The following is a 19,991-nucleotide window of genomic DNA, read 5'->3' as shown; positions in this document are numbered from 1 at the left end:
TGGGCTGTCTCGATCTGATTCATCAGGCAACTCCTATGTTTGATGATGCATGTTTTGCAGGTATGATTTGTCTGACCCACATAAATCATATCACAAGGACATTTGAGCAAATAAACAACATTTGCAGTATTACAATTCGTAAATTCCTTCATTGTCCACATCTTAGGTTATCCCAAATCAACAGTTTGTGCAGTCATAGTTAAATCACACACCGAGCAAGCTCCACATCGATGATGCCCCACAATAGACTCCAAACCCCTTTACTCAGCAATATTATGTGGTTTGTTCAGACCAAACTCTACATCAATATGTATCGCCACATTTCTAATATTGGTGCTCTTTTTGTAAGCCACCAATGTTTTAGGTAAGGTGTTATCAAAACATTTCCTTCAATTATTATTGATACAAGATTACATTTTTTATGACATGTCGTATAAGTAGTTACAAAAACTAGACTCGTTGAAGTACCTCTATCCTTCGGATCTGCATCAAGTAGTGACTCACGGTTGTGATTATAGGCTTGCTTCATACATTTTTAACATGTTTCTTTGGATAACCTCCAGTTTGGAGTTTATTGCTCAAATGTGTGGCTTCACTTTTGAAATTCTGCTGCTACTGCTGTTGCGTCTTAGACGTAAGAATTGCCCAAGCGTAAAATTATTCTTGACATGTCTCGAATGGTGGCTCTGATACTGAAGTAAGGTATTTTTATCAGTAAACTTATGATGAGGAGGCCCCAGTAGAGAACCATTAGTAATATCCAAAAAGTTCACCTCAACTGGGCTCATTGAATGACTAAATTTCAAATGCATATTCTGCTGATTCAACCAATCAATCAATTCCAAAGCCAAATCACTCGACCCTGACCAAATGATAAACATGTCATCAATATAACATAGCCATGTACCTATGTTCCTATAAGGTTTAGTATTGCTATACACGGTCAGTTGTTCAAACTTGTTGACATACAAATTAGCCAGAATAGGGACCATGGCTGCCCCCATGGCCGTACCTTCTATCTGCTGGAAAAATTGATCTTAGAATTGAAAACATTCATAGTCAGAGCTGTCTCCACACACTACATAATGAAACTATAAGTGATAGGATGTTCATCAGTTCTAGCTAACAGGACCTCGCCAATCACCTCCACTGTGGCCTGCTGGGGGATCCAGATGTAAAGGGATTCAATATACAATCCAAGAAGTATCTGACTAGTAGAATCAAAAGGAAGTCCTTCTATTTTATTGATACCACTTCTGGTGTCCTATACACAGGAATCCATTTTGGATATAAAAGTTCTTTAATATACATCTGCAAATTTATAAAGCGCTTCCAACAGAGAGGAAACCCCTGACTCAATTGGTCGACCATGTGGTTATATAAGGCGTTTAGGAATCTTTGGTAGGATGTAAAAAAAATGGGGGTATGTGCCCCTTTCCTAACGAAACACCCTGTTTTTTGTTTACTTATCCATTTGTTATCCAGCACACGCTATCTTTCATTGAGTCAAAGGTACAATAATTCTGGAGTGGGGTCTTTCGATAGTTTACAGTAGTTCATTGTATCAGCAAGTAGGCATTCACATTCTTCAATATATCACCCAATACATTAGATAGTAACAGCAGGGGCCAGCCCTTGGAATATGGCTTTTATTACCACCATAACACTAGGATAACCAGGGAATTACTGATTTTTACAGTTAGTGAGACATATTTAACAGTGCCGAAAGGGGGCTTTAGGGTGGTGAGCTGTAGAACGAGGATGACAAGAGTAACACTGATCCGGTTAGTTTTGGTGGGTGTATCCTAGGTGGGGAAAAGGGCTGTCCTCCTTCAAGGGGATGATCTTCATGTCTTTTCTGAAATGCCTTTGGGTGGAGATGGGTATGAGGTTCCACTAGGCAAAAGTGCAAGTCTCAGAAGCCAAAGAAAAACAGGCCAGGATGAACATATCTTGAAAGATATGGGACACGTTCGAATGTATGTGAGAGGTTTAACTGAGCTGGTTTGGAATGTAAACAATGTTCTCCAAGAGGAAAGAGAGAAGTGATGAAAGTTGGTGGGATAGAAGTCAAGTAAGCTAACATCATTTTATACAAAGCTGCCATTTTCGAAAGATAGTTACATGAAACACTATGTCCTACTTGGAAGTGCGAGTAACTTGGGGTGAGTAACATTTTGAAATGGGTCTGCTAACAATTAGTGGAACACTCTAGTGAAATGGTTTCACATGATGTTCTTACAAAATCTACATATATATTGATTTGTCGTTTTCATTTCCCAGCAAGGTAAATACAAATCAACAAGCACAAGGGACCACTTTCTTATGTCGCTGCTCAAAAAACAACTAAAACAACACCTTTTAGATGTTTGTCAGTACACAAATTAAAGTTAAAGTTATTTGAACTCAATTGCTCCTGTTTTGTGACCTTCTGGCTAGTATTTGTTAAACCTAGCTTGCTGCAACTTGTACCTACCACAAAAACGCCTTTGAACAGGGGTAGCTTTGTACGCCTTGTCTTTCCTATATGTAACCCACCCTCTCGAGGCAGGCTCCCCTTCAACAAAAAAGAGGGTCCCCTTCCCCCCTTATCTCTTGTGGATGGGAAACATTCATGATATGCCTGGAGATCTTTTCTCTACTTTACTAACAAAAGATTGGAGGAATTACTGAAGGTGTACTTTTTCCAAATCCCCATCACTGCCATTTGCTATCTGGATGATTAATAACTGGACCAAGTGACAGTAACAATAATCGAGTTTGGCAGTTTCTCCACAGGGAACTTGTCCAAACTCTTAATGAGTTCCCTAATGTTTAGACATTGCAAGTGGTAAACTGACCGGTAAATGTGCAAGTCTTTCTTGAAGCATGTTACTCTGCTCCTTTTCGATAGGACCAATTATCATCAACACCTAGGCCATCACGTCGCCCCTGCGCCACCTTCCTTTGCTAGACGCCCCTCTCCTACCTGCCACCCTTTGCAGCTCTACCCCTCCACTGTGCCCCTCTTTATCCTACCCCCGCTGTATATCTGTTCTCGTGTTACCTCTGAAAAGCCATCTGTTATGTATCTGTATTGGTGCATACCTCTGTAAAGAACTCCATTGCTTCTCGAAGCGATGTCCACGCCAATAATAATAATAATAATAATAATACTAATAATAATAATAATAACAACCATATTAATAATAATATCCTGAGATTGGATTCATGTTAAGAATGTATGGTCTATATTGTAAACGGGTATCTTTGTTAATAATAATAATGCTGTGAAGACATTTATGACACACCTATGACGGATTCCTCCTACTCCTAAACATTGTCATAATAGCAGTTATTAACACCCAATAGTATATGGGGCTTGAAAATTGCCATGCGCACCATGCCAAAGACGAGCAATTAAAGTGTAACCTATCATCCCAGACAAAAGTTCTTTAATTACAAACAATGGCTACAGAAAGGTGGTGGTAAATATGTAGTGAGTCTTCTGTTATTCACAATTAACATGTGCCTACCTGAGGATCTGGAGGTACAGGACATGTAAACCTTAAACCGCAAGCTGGTTCTTCTTTTACTTGCAGCTGCCGCGTGAGCCAATATGCCTTGGAATGAAATAATCAATACTGAATTGGTTTCCTTCTCCTTTTCAGAGCTATGGGGGTGCTGATGTCCAAGCGTCAGACAGTTGAGCAGGTCCAGAAGGTCAGCTTGGCAGTGTCAGCCTTCAAGGATGGTCTGAAGGAGCGTCCACCCAGCAAACGGAAATCGGAGACATCCGGCCGTGCCAGCAGCAAGGTGGAGACCCTGGAGCAGATGGTGGAGGAAGAGGTGGGCGACCGGGGAGAAGAGGCCATTGTCGCCGCTGCCCAGAGCCAGCCAGAGGAGAATGGCATCAACAAGGCAGCCTGGGAACGGTTGCGAGATGGCCGGGGCGTGGAGCCTGAAGAGTTTGAGCGAGCAAACCGATTCACTCCTCCGGCCTTCATCAGGCCAAGTCGGGGCCGGGATGATGATGAGCCTTTGGATATAAGCCTAGATGTGCGGGAGCAGGTGAGCGCCCCCTGCATTCCTTTCAGAGTTCATTACATATTGTTTGACTATATGCTCTAGGATTAGTGCAAAAATGCCGGCCATATGCTTATTGTCCAGAGGCCATGTTCATTCAGCATTGTGTCATATTATAAGATGGGTGAACATGACAGATGTGTGGTCTTGCCTTTGATTGTATCCAACGTATTAAGTTATGGTACAGTGCCATTTGGCAGACGTTTGTAACTACTATTTTGCATATTCATTTTAGCTGTAAGGAAGCCATTTTGTGTCTGTCTCATTCTAAACAGGAGTGAACTATTATCAAACAAACGCCCTGGCAAACGGAGTGTGTAGAGGGGCCCAAAACTAGCTATGCACTAAGGACAAGCTTCCAAAACTATCTCTCGAAAAATTCGACACAGTAGGACCCCGCAAAGAGGAAGCTTAAATACCAACACGCATCTCTCACAAACAGGAACTGTGGATGCCAGATGGACATGTCAGACTATTTGGAGTCCCCCTCTAGGGCCAATGTGACAATCTGCTGCCACTCTGCAGTTGAAGAGTTTTCTCTGCTGTCCACAGATCAGCAATTGAATGGGGCCACGCGGGGCCCTGCAGACCTCCAGCTATATGCTATTCAAATGCTAAAGTCTTGTTGTTCCTGACAGGTGTGACCCTGGGCTTTGAACCCTACATGTTTGCATATGCTTTAAACAGAGAAACATTCCTATTGTAAATGTTAGGAGTTGGCCAGAGTAGGGCTGACAGATACTCAGTGCAGGCTGCCACTTTGGATCTAAGTCTAAAAGCCGGGAACAACAGACAAACTTTGCAGATTCCGGGTCGAGAAGGGTGCACCACTAAGGTTTTTTTTTTGTCCCTGGTACACTCCAGACCTTTTTTTGGTGGGGTCCCACGTACCGCTGTTGTGCTGGGCAGCTCCCTCTGCCTGACTCCATACTGCCCCTGTCCCCATATATATGGTCACCCAAATAATATCGCCACAACATTTTCCCGGCGATATTATTTACAGCGACCATATATATGGTGATATTATTACCTGATACCCCTGTTGCATTATCTGGCTGCCCTCCGCACTGGTCTTGAGGCTGCCTAGACGGAAGTCTGATGCACAGCACCTCTGCACGCAAACATTTCTGCTTTGGGCTTCTGTCTTCACAGCCTGCAGACCGCAAACTGCCACTGGTCATGATCATCCCCACTCAATAGCATCTCCCACAAGAGCAGGACATTCAGATGGCCTTCAAAGGGCAGATTCCACATGCGTCCTGTCTGTCCTCAACTGAAGTGCCAGCATGTATAGTTTCTACACCCCTAGACCTCTGTTGAACAGTGTCCCAGGGTGTCTACAACTACCACAACCAATGTGTAAAAATGTGCCTGTTCGATTGGTACTTTAATGCTGTCGCCAATGGATCCTGGCATAGTTATACGCAGTAAGGTTCTTCTACAAACTAGAGCTCACTTCTAATACAGAAGATGAGCTATTTCATGCTAGCTCCAGCCCCTCTTACATGAAAACAAAAAACACAGTTTCACCTTCCATGCCTGTCTCATGGCCCCCAATCTCAAGGTTGGTAGCCATCAGATGTGCAGTGAGGAGGAGTCTGGACTTTGAGGGTTCCTGACACTAGATCAGATTATAGCAAGGCAATGCCTTGGATGCACTCAATGGGAGCTTTAACACGCATAGATAGAGATATAAAATAGATATAGTAAGCACTTCAGCTAAGAGAGTGTATGATGACACCTCTTTCTTGGTCGGTTAAAAACCAAAATCACTCTCCAGTTCCTGCTATTTCAGAGCATTTGAGGAGCTTCTTCATGTAATTTTCCACCTGGTCATTTAGTGCAGATTTGACATGCCTTCCTCCTCTTGTAGAAAGAGACAGAGCTCTCAGTTACCATTTGGTTTCTGCAGGTCTACAGATATTTGTATATTTATTGACATTCTGCAGATTTGTGTCTCCTCTTCACAAAGACTCATAGGCATAAGCATACGCAGCTAGATAGAAAGGCTGGGCACCGCAACAGAGTAGAAGCTCAAGTGTGCAGTGCACACCTTTGTTGTTTCGTCTTCTCAGGGCCTCCATGCCAGAAGACAAAGTCACTTTAACTCCCGGAGGGCAGGTGAGTGGTGTTCTGTGGCATGCCAAAGTGTGCATCAGTCTGTATAGAGGTCGGTACTTGCTAGTCCACCTGCAAGGATACTTGCTGATCCAGCACAGATTGTTTCCTTTGCAGCAAGGATACTTCCTGATCCAGCACAGATGTTTCATTTACAGCAAGGGTACTTGCTGATCCAGCACAGATTGTTTCCTTTGCAGCAAGGATACTTGCTGATCCAGCACAGATTGTTTCCTTTGCAGCAAGGATACTTCCTGATCCAGCACAGATTGTTTCCTTTGCAGCAAGGATACTTCCTGATCCAGCACAGAGTGTTTCATTTGCAGCAAGGGTACTTGCTTATCCAGCACAGAGTGTTTCCTTTGCAGCAAGGGTACTTGAAGGGTTGCCTGAATCCTATAGTGCAACTTTGGAGCTGGAAAAGACACAATCCTGAACTAGTCTTAGTTTGCCTTACACTGTGTCATGCATGGTCACAAAGGGCAGAGCTTTGGGGCACTGTGATTTTCACAGAGCACAGAAGCTTCTGGACTGACTTGGCTTTCAAGGTATTTGGGACAGTGTTGTGCTAAGGCTCATGTGGGGGAGCAGGTTGCCAAGGAGCCTCAGGACCATGAGGGGCGGTCTGCGATTCAGTGCCATGTTGTGATTCTTTTCTGAATAGAGGTTATAGTTCTCTGTCTAGGGTGAGACTGGCACATGGCTCAGCGTGGAGAGTTTTTTTGGGCTTCAAAAGTAGAAAGTGGACATGTAGTTTCTTTCTTTCTTTTTTATTTGTATGTATTCATTTATTGGACATTTATATGGTGCTTATTCACAAGTGTTTTCAGGTCCCTCAAGACAATGGGATGGGGGGACAGAGGAGAAAAAAACAATGAAAATAAAACAGTTCTACTAGGCCTTGTGACATTCGGATCGTGCAAGTGCAGTTGGGAGTGGGCAGGTCAGGGAGGAAGGGCTTGGATGAGGGGAGGGGGAGAGAGAAGTGCAGGAAGGCAGGGGCCCCAGGGGTTAGGCAAGTGCTGAGGACTGTCAAGGAGGGCAAGCGCCATGGGGGCATAGGGGTAAGGGTCAGAGAGTGCTAAGATGGGGTGGACCCGATTCAGGCTAGTCGTAGGAAGGGTGACCGAGGGAGTAGTGCTCCTAAGGGGTACTAGGCTAGACTGGACGAGAAGGGCCTGGCCCTTGAAGGGTTCACAAGGGAGTGGGTGCCAGTCGCAGAACCAGGTGGACATTTGCCAAGGGAGGGGAGAGTGGTATATGGAAGGAGAAGGAGAAAAGGAAAGTCTTGGGAAGTTTCTGGAACTTAAGGAGATCCAGCTCAAGTCTGAGGGGCAGGAAGGCCATTCCAGAGATAGGCTCCATCCGAAGAAAGAGATCTAGGCCCACTCTTTGCTTGGATAAAAGTCTGATGTGTAGAGGGTGGAAGCTAAAGGATTTGATCCTTGCAGCCAGTGGGAGCCAGTGGAGAGATTTTAGGGCTGGAGAGATGTGGTCCGTGGGCTTGAGTCCTGTGTAATGTCTGCAAACATGTGGACGTTAATGTTTCATGATGGCAAAAGTGGCAGGTGCCATTAATGTTTTCCTCTCTAATCAGGTCTGGAATATGTGCGTGCTTTCATCCTGTGTTTGGGCTAGATTGGGTTTATAGGCAAGCAGTGATGTAATGTTGTTGTAATGCGTTTTACACAGAGTGCACAGATGCTGCTGTGATGCCACTCATGCAGTCTAATAGGTGTAATCTTGGGACGGTAGAGAAATCAAGCAGATGTTTCTTAGCTTGACTGTTGGAGTGGCATTGGCTGAGGTCTGGATGGTCCAATAGGACTGTCTCTACACTAGATTTCTAAATTGTACTTACCTGGAGTTAAGTTGAAGAATAATAATTTTTATTGCATGGTTCCTGTCCAAGAACTTCCTTCAATACATAACTCTTCATCTTCTCAATGATTACCAGCTTTTAAATAATCAGAGGATTAGTCACTGTCTTGCCCCCAAATGTTCCTGTTGTCCCCAGAAGTTAAGGAGATCATTTTCGTGCTGCCCCATCGATTTCGCAGGCCACTTTCCTGCTGTCCTGGAGGTTTAAAACACCATTTTTGTGTTGCCCCTGGAGGTTTCTAGACCATTTTCCTGATGGCAAACTCTCTGGGTCTAATACAGAGAAACGTTTTATAATGGTGCAATCCCATAGGAAAATGCTCTGTGAATCTGGCCCTCCGTGTGGACACAGTCGTCAGGGTGATTCTGAGATCAGGCTGTCTTTTTTTAGAGGAATGCCCTAATTGTAAGCTTGGTGGATTTTGTGACCTGCTTTCTGCATGGAGTAATTCATGTTACAGAATGCAGAAATGTTAGAGTTAATGCATGAATATTCCTTTATTGTATTTGGTTGAAAAATTGAACCTTAACAAAATATATCAGTTCAAACATTTTCACATAACAATATTTACAAATGATGATCAGATTTAAAAAAAAAAAAAACACACATTCAAAAAAAGAAAAAAAGGAAAAGGTGGAAAACAATATCAATAAAAACGAATCTCAATAAATAACATCTTACAGAATCTTCATAATAGCAATAGATAAAAGGAATGTAGATTACCACATCAAACACAAACAATACTAATTACCTCATCAAACTATTGCAAACCTAAAATTGATAAACTCTTCTAACTGCTCTTCCGATCTGCCAGATTTAGAAATTTCAAAAAACGAATCAGGGCTAATGAGAGAGAGATAGCTCCCTCCCCCCACTAGACTTCTCTGCCACAGATACCCACTCTCCACAGATGTCTGGGAATACACACTTTTCTAATGCATGAGTATGTTTCCCACTGCTGGCGTGCACTGAGCTCATTGGAATATTGTTTTAATACCCTAAACAAATTTGCAGCTTTTTAAAGATGTATTTAAATCAATATCCTTCTCTCTCTGAAGGATGTAATGGAATAGGCTTACTAGTGGTTAATGCTTCCACAGTTTCCTATGAGATAATGCGTCGTGAGTCAGTATTGGCACTTCTGTGAGTTACATATCAAAGGGGGTAAGAAGGTGGGTAACTGAAGTGTCCCCATTTTCACTACTTTTGAGATTCTCTACATTTGGTATCTAAAAACATGACTGTTTTAGAAACACATTCATGTTTTTCGTTTGTTTGGCAGTTACAGATTGTACCTACACCTATTAGCTGGAGTAAACAATTCAAGAAATGTTGCATTGACGCATGTATGCACTACATAGTAAAGTAGATGAGAAGGCAAACAATCCCCATTTTTACCAATTTTGAGAGTTAGCTGGAGAATTAGGCCATATTGCCAGCTTGGCAATAATGTACTGCCAAATTACCACCAAACTCGATTACCGCTACCACCACATATTTGTTTCTTTATTATTTATTTAAAAATTATGAAGTGCATATTAAGGCCCAAGGGCGTCTAGGCACTGGTATTTGTGGTACAGAGAAAAAAAAAACATATGAGTCTTAAGTGCCCAACGGAAGGCAGTCTATGATTCTCAGTGAGAGTGGAAGCGAGTTCCTTAATGTAGTAGCCATAAGTGAGAACCTCCCATATGTGCACACCGATATCTCGGTATTGTAAGAAGAAATTGTGAGCCCTGCACAATTACTTAGTTGGGTAGTAGCTCTCAATCTTGTTTTTCAAATACTCTGGGCCATCATTGTGTAAAGCCCGGTGAGTGACACAGAGTATCTTAAACTCAATCTGTGCCGCCACCGGGAGACAGTGAAGGCAATGCAGAAGGGCTGCCGAGGGGGACGGTCTTGCTGCAGAGTTCGGGAGTACCTGCATACGTTGTATCTGATATTTAGGCTGCCCTAAATATATCCTGTTGCCGTAGTCCACTGTCCCCATTATAGTAGATGTGACCATCCAAGTACGGCTGCCTGAAGGTAGCATGGTTAGTATCTTACTCAAGATTTTAAGTTTCCCAAACCCTGCTTTGCAGACTGCCGAAATGTGTGCTTCTCTCGAACCATTGGGAAGGAGCCTCACCCCAAGGCTTTTCAAAAGACGCACATACTGCTGGGCAGGAGCCAAGCGAGTCCAAACACCAGGACCTCTGTTTTATTTCCATTCAGCTTTAACCAATTGGTCGCACGGATGTTACCGCAGTCATACAAGTACTGGTAGAGTGTTGTAAGTTCCCTTTTTTGGAGTTCATAGGGCTCCATGGGATTTAGGCAGAATTACCCCAGCAGTAATTCCTCTGGGGGTAATTCTGCAGATTACTTATTTTCAGTAAGGTGGATGATTTACTTCCAGCGTTTCGCTGTACGTAAATCTTCTACCTTATGACCAAACTTAAGTAGTTCACTGGTGTGGTAATGCAAAGGTAACAGAATTGCCACTGCATTACCGCAGTTTTTACCCAACACCACCCACTTGCAATGAGGGCTTTTGTCCCTTACATTTAAGGACAAAACTTAAATGAAAAAAAGGATGTGTTTTAGGATGCAAAGCCAAGGGCCATACATTTGGGAAGGGTAATTATCCCATGCGATAAAGATCCCCCTCTCGATCTCTATCAGGCTATCAGCACATAATTGTAGTAGCAATACATGTTTTGGAGCTTTGCTGCTGAAGCAAAAAGTAAAATAGTGAGAAAGTAAATTGACAAAGTGAGTTAATAAATTAAATGTTTTTTTTTTACTTTGCAGTATTTTAGTATTTAAATCACAAGCTTGTCTTAAATTGTTCAGCATTTCAATTAAAAACTTGGTTAAACTGGTGCGGGCTTAACATGAAATCGCACTAGGGGTCATGTAAAAGTAAACGATTCCCTATAATAAAAGTGAAAGCATTTTCCCATGATTTCGCTTTCCGGGTGATGTGCTAAATAAGATGTTGCAGTGAAAGAAATAGTTCTCTGAGACAGGAAGTGTCTTCTTGAAGGGCATCTTGCCTGGACATTGCATTATTGATTCCCTGTCTGATTCGAAACTCAGAATGTTAAAAATGCAGTTAATACCAGTAGTTATTGACTGCACTCTGAACATTTCGATTGGCTGAGAGGCCAATAATGATTTGCATGTGCTAATTACATTTATTCAGATTTCTAATTTCAATATCATAATCGAACATCCCTTCATTTCCCCACATTACTTAAGTCGCTAGAATGAGGGAGATGTGTCTCTCTCAAACGTCTGCCTCTTTCAACGCACCTCTGACTCCAGCCAATTTAAATGGAAACACCATAAAGGCTGTTTAATATTGTCAGTCCTAAAATGAATGTATGTATAGATGAGGCTTGTTATTGAAGACAATACGGTTGGTTGGAGTATGAAGGACAGTGGTGCCCCTGCGCTCACTGGTGATAAGTAAAATTTGTAACTATGATAGGACCTCCAGCCTAATACCTGGTTTGTCAGGGAACCAAAACTCCAAGATTCCCAATGGATGCATTTTGGGAAGGGTTGCTTGGCAAACCTTGTTAAGTAGAGGCGCTGTTGGATGGCTGTAACCAATGGTTGTCGTCATGGATTACTTGATTCTTATTTGTTGAAATAATGGAGCAACTCCTGACTGTTCATTATCAGTGAACATTTTAATGTTGTTATACAATAAAAACAAGAGGCCTAGCAAGAGATGCTAGGTGCATTTCAAGGGGGAGCCAACACGTGTTTCGACCGTAGTCTTAGTCAAGGCAGTGCAATGGTTGGTGGTCCTGCATAAGGCTTGTTTGAGCCAGGTGAGTAGTTCCCAATTCCAATGGGCGGTGGGCTGGTTAGCCAATCTGTTGGTGCACTCGCAGTGTTCTGTGCATCATAAAACACATCATTGTTTCATTTAAGTTTTGTCCTTAAATATAAGGGACAAAAGACCTTGTGCACGGAACACTAGGAGAAAGGATCTTTTCTCAATATTACTTTCGGGAATTTGACAGCAAAGGTATTGACTGGCAACCTGATCAGTTGCATGATGACAGAGCATGGCGCATGTTGCTAAGAATCATACCTTTAAGATTGCTGCCCGTCCATCCCAGTTCACATGCAAATTACACAAATAATTCAGATTTATGTTTTAAAAAGCAATGATATATTGTGTAGCATAGTTTATAACACGTTGACTACCTCTTTACTCTTCCACTTAATGGCTCTCATACGAGAAAATACTAAGAGCCTGTCTCATGGAATTTGCAAAGTGACTTGACAATGGTGGAAAGTGACTTTAAACTGGTGGAAAGTGACTTTGCACTTCCAACAAACATCTTGATTCATAGAGCAGTGCAAAATATTGTAGCGGAGCAGCTGTATAACTCTGCAGGGGACCCTTCACCCTTCCTCCCCTATATTGGAGACATGAAACAGTGCTATGTTTGACACCAGCCGCTGTGCCAATACCGCAGCAAGTGTTTCCCTGAAATGATGATAACCTGAAGTAATATGAGAAAGAAAAAAGAAATGGAGCTAGTGACGTCATGAAAAGTATGCATGCCGTCCCAAGATACTAGCTGAAGATGATGTATAGATTCCAAAGAACCTAATGATGAAGTAAAGAATCAAGTGAACTATTCAAATATAAAAGAGGAAGATTACACGTGCACGAAGTGCTGCAGAAAAACAACCGTTCAATAAATGTACAGACACTGAAATGCAAAGTAGATTAAGTCATCATAGAGGCTAGCTATGAGTAGTAAATAGAATGCAGGCGAGGCCGCCATTGTACAGAAACTGGACATTGGTATCATGAATTAAGTGTGCCGGAACCCATGAAGCGGGAATGGAAAAAGGAATGGAAAAAGGAGTGTTGCAGCAAGAATAATAGGCGCATGGAGCTGCATGGTGAGGCTGAATGGCCTAGAGCCAACACCAAAGCAACCAAGGCCAGCTATCTATTCTGGCAAGGAGCGAGCATGCAGAGGATGAATCTTCCCTTGTTAAGGTGCAAAGAAAGAACACCAAGGATGCCAAGTTGTATTAATTTAGAGCATTTAAAACCTGCAAAATGGACAAAATCGTGGTCTCCTGTCACATGAGCTAAGGATGGAAATAGAGTTTGAACTTGAAGTCACAGACATGATAGTGAGTGCCCTCACTCCTGTGCATTCGCAAAGATGAGGACACTCTGCAAGGCCAAGTACAAAGAAAATGTGATGGCAGAAAGCATGGCTGATGAGAGATGATTGGCTATTTGGGTGGTCGGGTTGGTCCATGCCTTATCTCCTTGCAACCGGATCTTGGCTTAGATGCTGTTAAGTGAACCGACTGTTCCAGACATGGCACACACGTGCCAACCAATATATTAGTCCATATAAAACGAAGGACCTTATAGTTTGAAGGCCAATGAGAAACTGTGAATCTAATATTTCTGAAATGACATTGTTTTTTTAGAGGTAGGCATAAGTTGTGCACCTGATAACAGACAACCAATAACAATCTTAGCTCCTATAGAAAGGTATATTTGGTTTTCTCCCTTAACCAATCCTGACCCTTGATATGTTTCTTCAGTATTGGACATAGTATGGCGTCACTCTGAAGTATTTCTTGTACAATAAATATATTTTGTGTAGAGATCGTTGAGAGACTGAGCGTACGTCCGTTGAAGTTCATTGTTATCGCCATGTTTTAGATAATTGTTAATAAAACAGTACTTAGCCATCTTCCTGAGTTGGTTTTGTTATTTGGAATCAGAATTACTGTGGTGTGATCCCATCCATTACATACGCCCGTTCCTAAAGGGCCATAAACTCAGTGTATTTCTTTGCAGACTAGCTGTGTGCTATAGAGCACGACAGCAGACAGTGCTCACAGTTCGTCTAGTTACTCCAAAAACATAATTCGAATGCATTTTGCTGTGCTGGAATGTGAACATTCTGTATTTGCTTTAGTCTGCAATTGGTGCCCTCTATGATTCCTGTTTTGATTTAAAAACTGCATTGATTGTTGTCACTTTTAATGGTGTGAACTTATGGTGGTCTCTTGGGCATGGCACAAGGGCATTGGGCATGCAAGCCAGCACTTGTCACATGATAGCTTTACCAATCCAAGTGTCTGGGTATATAGTTCTAAGTACTTTGGTCTCTGAAAAACGTGTTCTTTTCTCGAGAGTGAATCAATCATTGTAATCGTTTTTTGGCATGCATATACATGCACAGCACCCAAGGGCGCTGTAGAAATAAATGTCAGAGAGCTAACGGGCAATACATCCCCAAGCAGCCTTGTATCTTTCAGAGGCTTCTTCTGTGCGGATGTGAATGTCATCCTGGCACTATTCACTGCCACAAGGCTCCCAGCAGCGAGTGGCTTATGTGCAAGAAAGCACTGATGAGTTCAGGAAAGCGTTGAGTGCCCTTGCTCCCTCCTCTCTCCGCTGGAACCACACTGCGGCACCCCCCCTCATAAGGAGACCGCACATGCAGCCACAAAGGGAAATTCTAGTTCCCTGCCATGTTCTCCACGGCAGTAACACGCTTCTTCGTAAGAAGCTGACCTAGCTACAAACAACCCATGCACAGCAGTAAAGCGCCCCTATACAGTCACCTCTAGGGATAGCATGGCCCACCCGTGATGCCTCAATGAGCAAAGACATGCCCGTATCTGCCTCAGAAACAAACCTGAAGGGAAAAGGTTCTGTGCAGCTATTTATTGAGGGGTCAACACACAAGTTCAGTACTTTGGTCCTGAGGAAGGCGCCCATTCGATCTATCCGCCGAAACGTAATACCCTTGCGCCCTGATTGACACATGCAAGGGGTCTGTGCTGCATGTAACTCACAGTGGCGCACTACGTAGACCCCTGAACTACAGACTCATTAACCGGTCAACCCACACATTCCAACCTACTGTATAATCCGTAGCGTTTAATGAACACTATAATAGTAACGCTATGTTTCAGATAGAGTGATAACAAGTTATGTGCTCATTTGAACTATGGTGGATTGGTAAATGTATGTATGCCATGCTTTCAGATGATTTCAGTCTTAATGTCTCTCACAGGACATGTTGACAACATTATATGTGCATTTCTGTACTATGTCTAAACTTTGATGCTTTTCCTTGTTTTTGCTGCACGTGCCTCCAGCATACTTCTATGTGTACAGCAATTTATGCATGTGTTCTTTTAGAGATCACCTTGTCTTTTACTGAATTAATGTGTAATATATACACATTTTGGAGATTTAGCACAAGAGTGTTTTGTTCTAATTAATTACAGAAGAAGGATTTGTAATATGTAGAAATAATATTACATAACGCCTAGATTTCTCCCCACAGACAGTGATTCAAGTCCCAGGAGGATAGCTCAGTGGCAACATGCTCGCCTTGGAAGCAAGACCACACAAAGCAACACAGGTCGAATCCCGGGTCCATGCATTGAAACCTCTCGGTGTTAAGTGCGTTATAAATAACCTCTCTTATCATATCGCTTGCAGTAACCTCTAATTTTTCCTGTCGAGACCCCTTTTGTTGTATTCATCTAGACTTGCCCTAGTCCCTTTCAGAGTAGGGGCAGGCGCCCCCTGTGTTGCAATCGTTTTTGAACATGCATATAAATGCACAGCACCCAAGGGCCTGGTAGAAATAAATGTCATAGCGCTAACGGGCAATACATCCCCAAGCAGCTCCGATTTTTTCAGAGGCTTATTCTGTGTGGATGCGAATGTCATCCCGTTGCGATTCACCGCCAAAAGGCTCCCAGCAGCGAGTGGCTTGTGCACAAGTATGCGCTGATGTGTTCAGACAAGCGTTGAGTGCCCTTGCTCCCTCCTCCTTCCTCAATCCCCATGTGCTTGAAAGACGCGGACCTGACTATGTGAAGGGATCGTTCCATCTGAAGGGTTATGTAAGTACATTATATGCTTGGCGGCAGCTGGGCGGACGTGGCTCATTGTCCAAACATTTGGTCGCTCCTGAAGAAGGCCCGCTAATGCCCGGGAGTAGAGAGTGCCTTCTGTGCAGTGAAGTGGTGTCTTCTCTGCAGCGTGAAGGATGACCTCGTATCATGCAAGGTAATTCCAGGTCCTCCCTGCAGTGATCTTGCACGCCTGGATCCCCCCCCCCACATGCGTTTTACTTTCAGCCTCAGGGACTTATTCCTGGAATATTTTGCACGGTTCAAAGTGACTTTGCACTGCTGAAAAGTGACTTTGCACTGCCGACAAAAACCCTGATTCATGGTACTGTGCAAAGAACATTGTTGCAGCGCAAAGTCATTTTGCACTGCAAAAATAACATTGTAATGATTTTGCAGAAATACACTTTGCACAGTTCCATGAGAGTATGAGGAAAACAAAACCAAACGCTGAAATTAAGAAAGCAGGATTATCGTGACAGTCGCATGTCAGGGTAGAAGACTCTAGAGTTCACCACAGAAGTGCAATTCAGAAATCCAGGGCATCAGTATTTTTGGTCTCACTAACCGTTTTGACTCTCAAAACTCACAGGCAGTGGTCGAAGTGTACCAATAAAAGTAGTGGAACTGTCAGCCGGCGGGGAGCAACATGCAACACATTTCTGAACTGAGTAGGTCTGCTATTGTAAACAGATAGCCAAAACTGCTGGGGGAACAGTTCACAGAGGACATGATACAAAGTGTGTTTCTCAATTTTGAGAAGGGTGCCAGTGAAGCCAAACTTAAACTGACACAATTCAAAATTCTGCAGGCCTGGTACTGGACTCCAAAAAAAACCTGGGGCTGCTAAACCTACACCAAAAGCTGCACTTCCAGAGCCACTTGTTAGGCAGAATCATATGCAGTACCCTTTGGGAACACCACACACAAATAAGACTAAACGTGTAAGAACAATTTCACCATTGGTACAAGTCTGTACTACACAGTAAAGTGGAAGTGATGGCTGAGTAGCCAGACTTGTCTCAAGAGTAAAGTGAGCAGTATCTGAAGTTACACAAAGGAAAGCAAATACTATGGTTCAAACAAACACTGGTTCAAGGTTTCTGAGTAAAATAATATACAATTATTTACACCATCAGTTATAAAAACAGTTCACTAATATAAAGCAGCAGGAAATCACAATCTTAATACACTACAATAACCCCCAATCATTCTGGACAGGATAGGCTCAAAATGAAGTGTGAACAAAATGGCACTCCAGTAATTGAAAAGGGAGAAAAGACAAGGTTATCAACAATCAATACGCACAAACAAGTTATAGGCAGGGCAAACTAGAAAAGGCTTACAACAACTAGGATTCAATAGGCCTCCTGGGCCAATGTTAATGGTTCAGAGTCTTTGAGTTTGCGGTTAAGTCTTTGCCAAGAGTTCAAAGCGAAGTTGGTCAGAAGAAAAGTTATTCAAAGGAAAAGAGAAGGGCAAGCCTTCAAGAGATGAAAGATTTCAAACACGTGGTCGGACTGAACAAACAACCAAATTTGCACAGTATCTAAATGAAGAAGAATGCTGTAGCTGATGTTGTTATTCCTGGCAGTTCCTGCAGACTCGCGGTTCCTGAAGCGACTGTCGTGTTGACAAGAAGAAGGAAGACTGGAGCGTTCTGCACTGCCCAGGGAAGAAGCCAGAAGCAGAGCAAAGCGTTGAATAAAAGGTGTGCTCCTTAAAACCCAGACATGTTCGGTTCCTCCTTGCTATACGTTTCACTGCAGCGAGGCACAGCAAATTTGACCACGAGAGGAAGGCCGGCGTTTGGTGTTTGGTGAGCTAGTTGCTCCCACTAAGCTCAAGGGAAGAAGATTCCTTGCAGATCTTCTCTGTCGTCGGAGTTTCAGGCGATTCGGACCTGCAGCAGGGCTTCACCAGGATGTCCAGTAGTTGCAGCAGTCCTCTTCCTTCAGCTCTCTTTCCAGTGGCGACTCTGCCTTCCAAGTCCCAGAGACCTGCTTTTAAGCTGTTTTCCCCCATTCACACAGCATGGCTCTCAATCACACAGCAGGGTGGCTGTTCTGGCAGGACAGCCACCTAGCCAATCAAACAAGAGTGCGACTTGGGTCTCCAAGGAGACACTGTGCATGGGGCCTCCAACCCTTCCCTCACCTCCTGTCCACCCACAAACTCAGGCGACTAAGGAGGGCTTCTGTGCAGAAGCCCGCCACAGGACGATGAACAAAGGAACCAAACCTGGTTTGGTGCACAGAGCAAAACACGAGAGAGACCTTTACAAAAAGAAATAGCGAATAAATCCGACTGGAACCAAATAAAATTAAAACCTTTCAAGCAAATTAGAGTTTTAGGCTACCACCATAGCCTCTAACAGTACGGAGGCTATTTCCATAGCTTGCAGTGAAATACAAATGGTAGATACAACTGCCACCAGCCAAATCTTAGAGAAAGGGGAACAAAATAATGTTCCATGAGAATCAGACAAAAAGGGATAACTATTAACCCTAGATAGTTTGTACGGGGACTGTACATTTAAAAAGACTAGTAAAGTCAATGGCAACTTTAGATGTTCTGGGAGATAGTAGTCAGTCCCAGAAAATGGAGTTTAAAGTGGGAAGTCTAAAATGACAACCCTGTGGTTCTGCACTAAAAGTGCTGGTTGACACACAGTAAAAAGATGATGCCTATGGAGTGGGTGAGACGCCATAGTCCATGAGCACAAACATTTACAACACACAGCAAAACACATGTAAGAGTGGGTAAAAAAGGCTCACACTCTTACCAGGTGAAAAAATTAATCCTAGAAATCCAGCAAAGCTGCTAAGGGACTCAACAGGTAAGGGAAATTTGCCATTCTGGAGAATTCTCCCTAACACCACTCAGGGGATATTGCAAACATTCTGTGGTTCTGTCCGATATTGTAAAAATGCTGGGCCGACGTGTTTGGAGTGATGGGTCACCCAACGATACCCAATGCTCTGCATACTCTGTGATATGTCAGGGATTACAATTGTCCCTAGGGCGGACTACAAGTGGTACAGCATAGCGTTATTGGTGGCGAAGCAGGTTATTCTGCATCTGTGGAGGTCTGTCACACCTCCAGTGGCCATCACATAGTCAACTAGGGATGGTTAAAGTCGCCTCTTGCTAGCGGTTAATACACAAAGCAAGAGATATGGAGGCTGATTTTCTTACAACCTAGGAATAGTTTCTACAATTAATTGGTTACCTGACTGGTGGCCTGGCTACCTTCAGAGTCTCACTGAGTACCAGGCTCTGCCCTGCCTCTGGGCTTACCACGCACTTAGGCGCTGCCACTGTAACCCTACAGTCCCCTGCCTCTGTGCCCTTATCCAGAGTTGTGCTGCCCTGGATGCACTTACTCAGAGCAATGCTGTCCTGATTGCACTTCCCCTTTCCCTCTCCCTGGCACTTCCCCTTCTCACTCCCCCCTCCACTTTTGCGTTACCGCCCTTGCACAAACTGAATGACACAAGTTCTAGTGAGATCGTTTGTTTTGTCCTCCCTTTGTTTCCCTCCCTTGTCTCATCGTGCTTAGAAACATTTGAGTACAGGCGCGTTATAAATGACTCATCATATCATACATAACCTAGAACAACAAGGATCGTGTAGAACGTGGTAGGCCAGGGAGGAACACGTGGAACCAGAAGGGCACTAGGCCGGGGCTCATTGTGCGTGAAATTACAGATCCGGGAGAGTCCTTCACTACTACAGCTGTGCCACATCCCAGATTCATGATGGGGCATGTCCTTTGGGTTAGGGCGGCTGCCTAGGGTTTCTTTATGTTCTATTTGTGTTTAGTATCACCACTTAATTCTTGAAGAAATGGCAGCTGCATCACTTAGTAACAAGGAAGGTTGAGTTCAATGAAGGGCCAAGGTGTATTGGGGTCCTTTGTGGTGCATTTCTGGGCGGAGGGACTGTAAAAGGAGCAGCAGGGCTCGGCCCTATAGACCTGATTCACAGAGACTTT

At 43.4% G+C, this 19,991-nt stretch overlaps 1 protein-coding gene across 2 annotated transcripts in view; it reads left to right on the top strand.

The window, feature by feature from the left end:
* Positions 1-19,991, top strand: part of PHF24 (PHD finger protein 24) — a 615,791-nt gene that overhangs the window by 297,987 nt on the left and 297,813 nt on the right. For both annotated transcript variants that reach the window (XM_069626819.1, XM_069626820.1), the window contains exon 2: positions 3,651-4,050. In XM_069626819.1, the coding sequence (XP_069482920.1) occupies positions 3,655-4,050 (396 nt within the window). In that variant the 5' untranslated portion in view covers positions 3,651-3,654. The remainder of the gene's footprint in view (positions 1-3,650; positions 4,051-19,991) is intronic.

The sequence above is a fragment of the Ambystoma mexicanum genome, chromosome 6p (genome assembly GCF_040938575.1).
Source record: "Ambystoma mexicanum isolate Mex_15411 chromosome 6p, UKY_AmexF1_1, whole genome shotgun sequence".
Taxonomy (NCBI): domain Eukaryota; kingdom Metazoa; phylum Chordata; class Amphibia; order Caudata; family Ambystomatidae; genus Ambystoma; species Ambystoma mexicanum.
The sequence above is the reverse complement of the archived record's forward strand: the minus strand, read 5'-3'. Positions and strand labels throughout refer to the sequence as shown.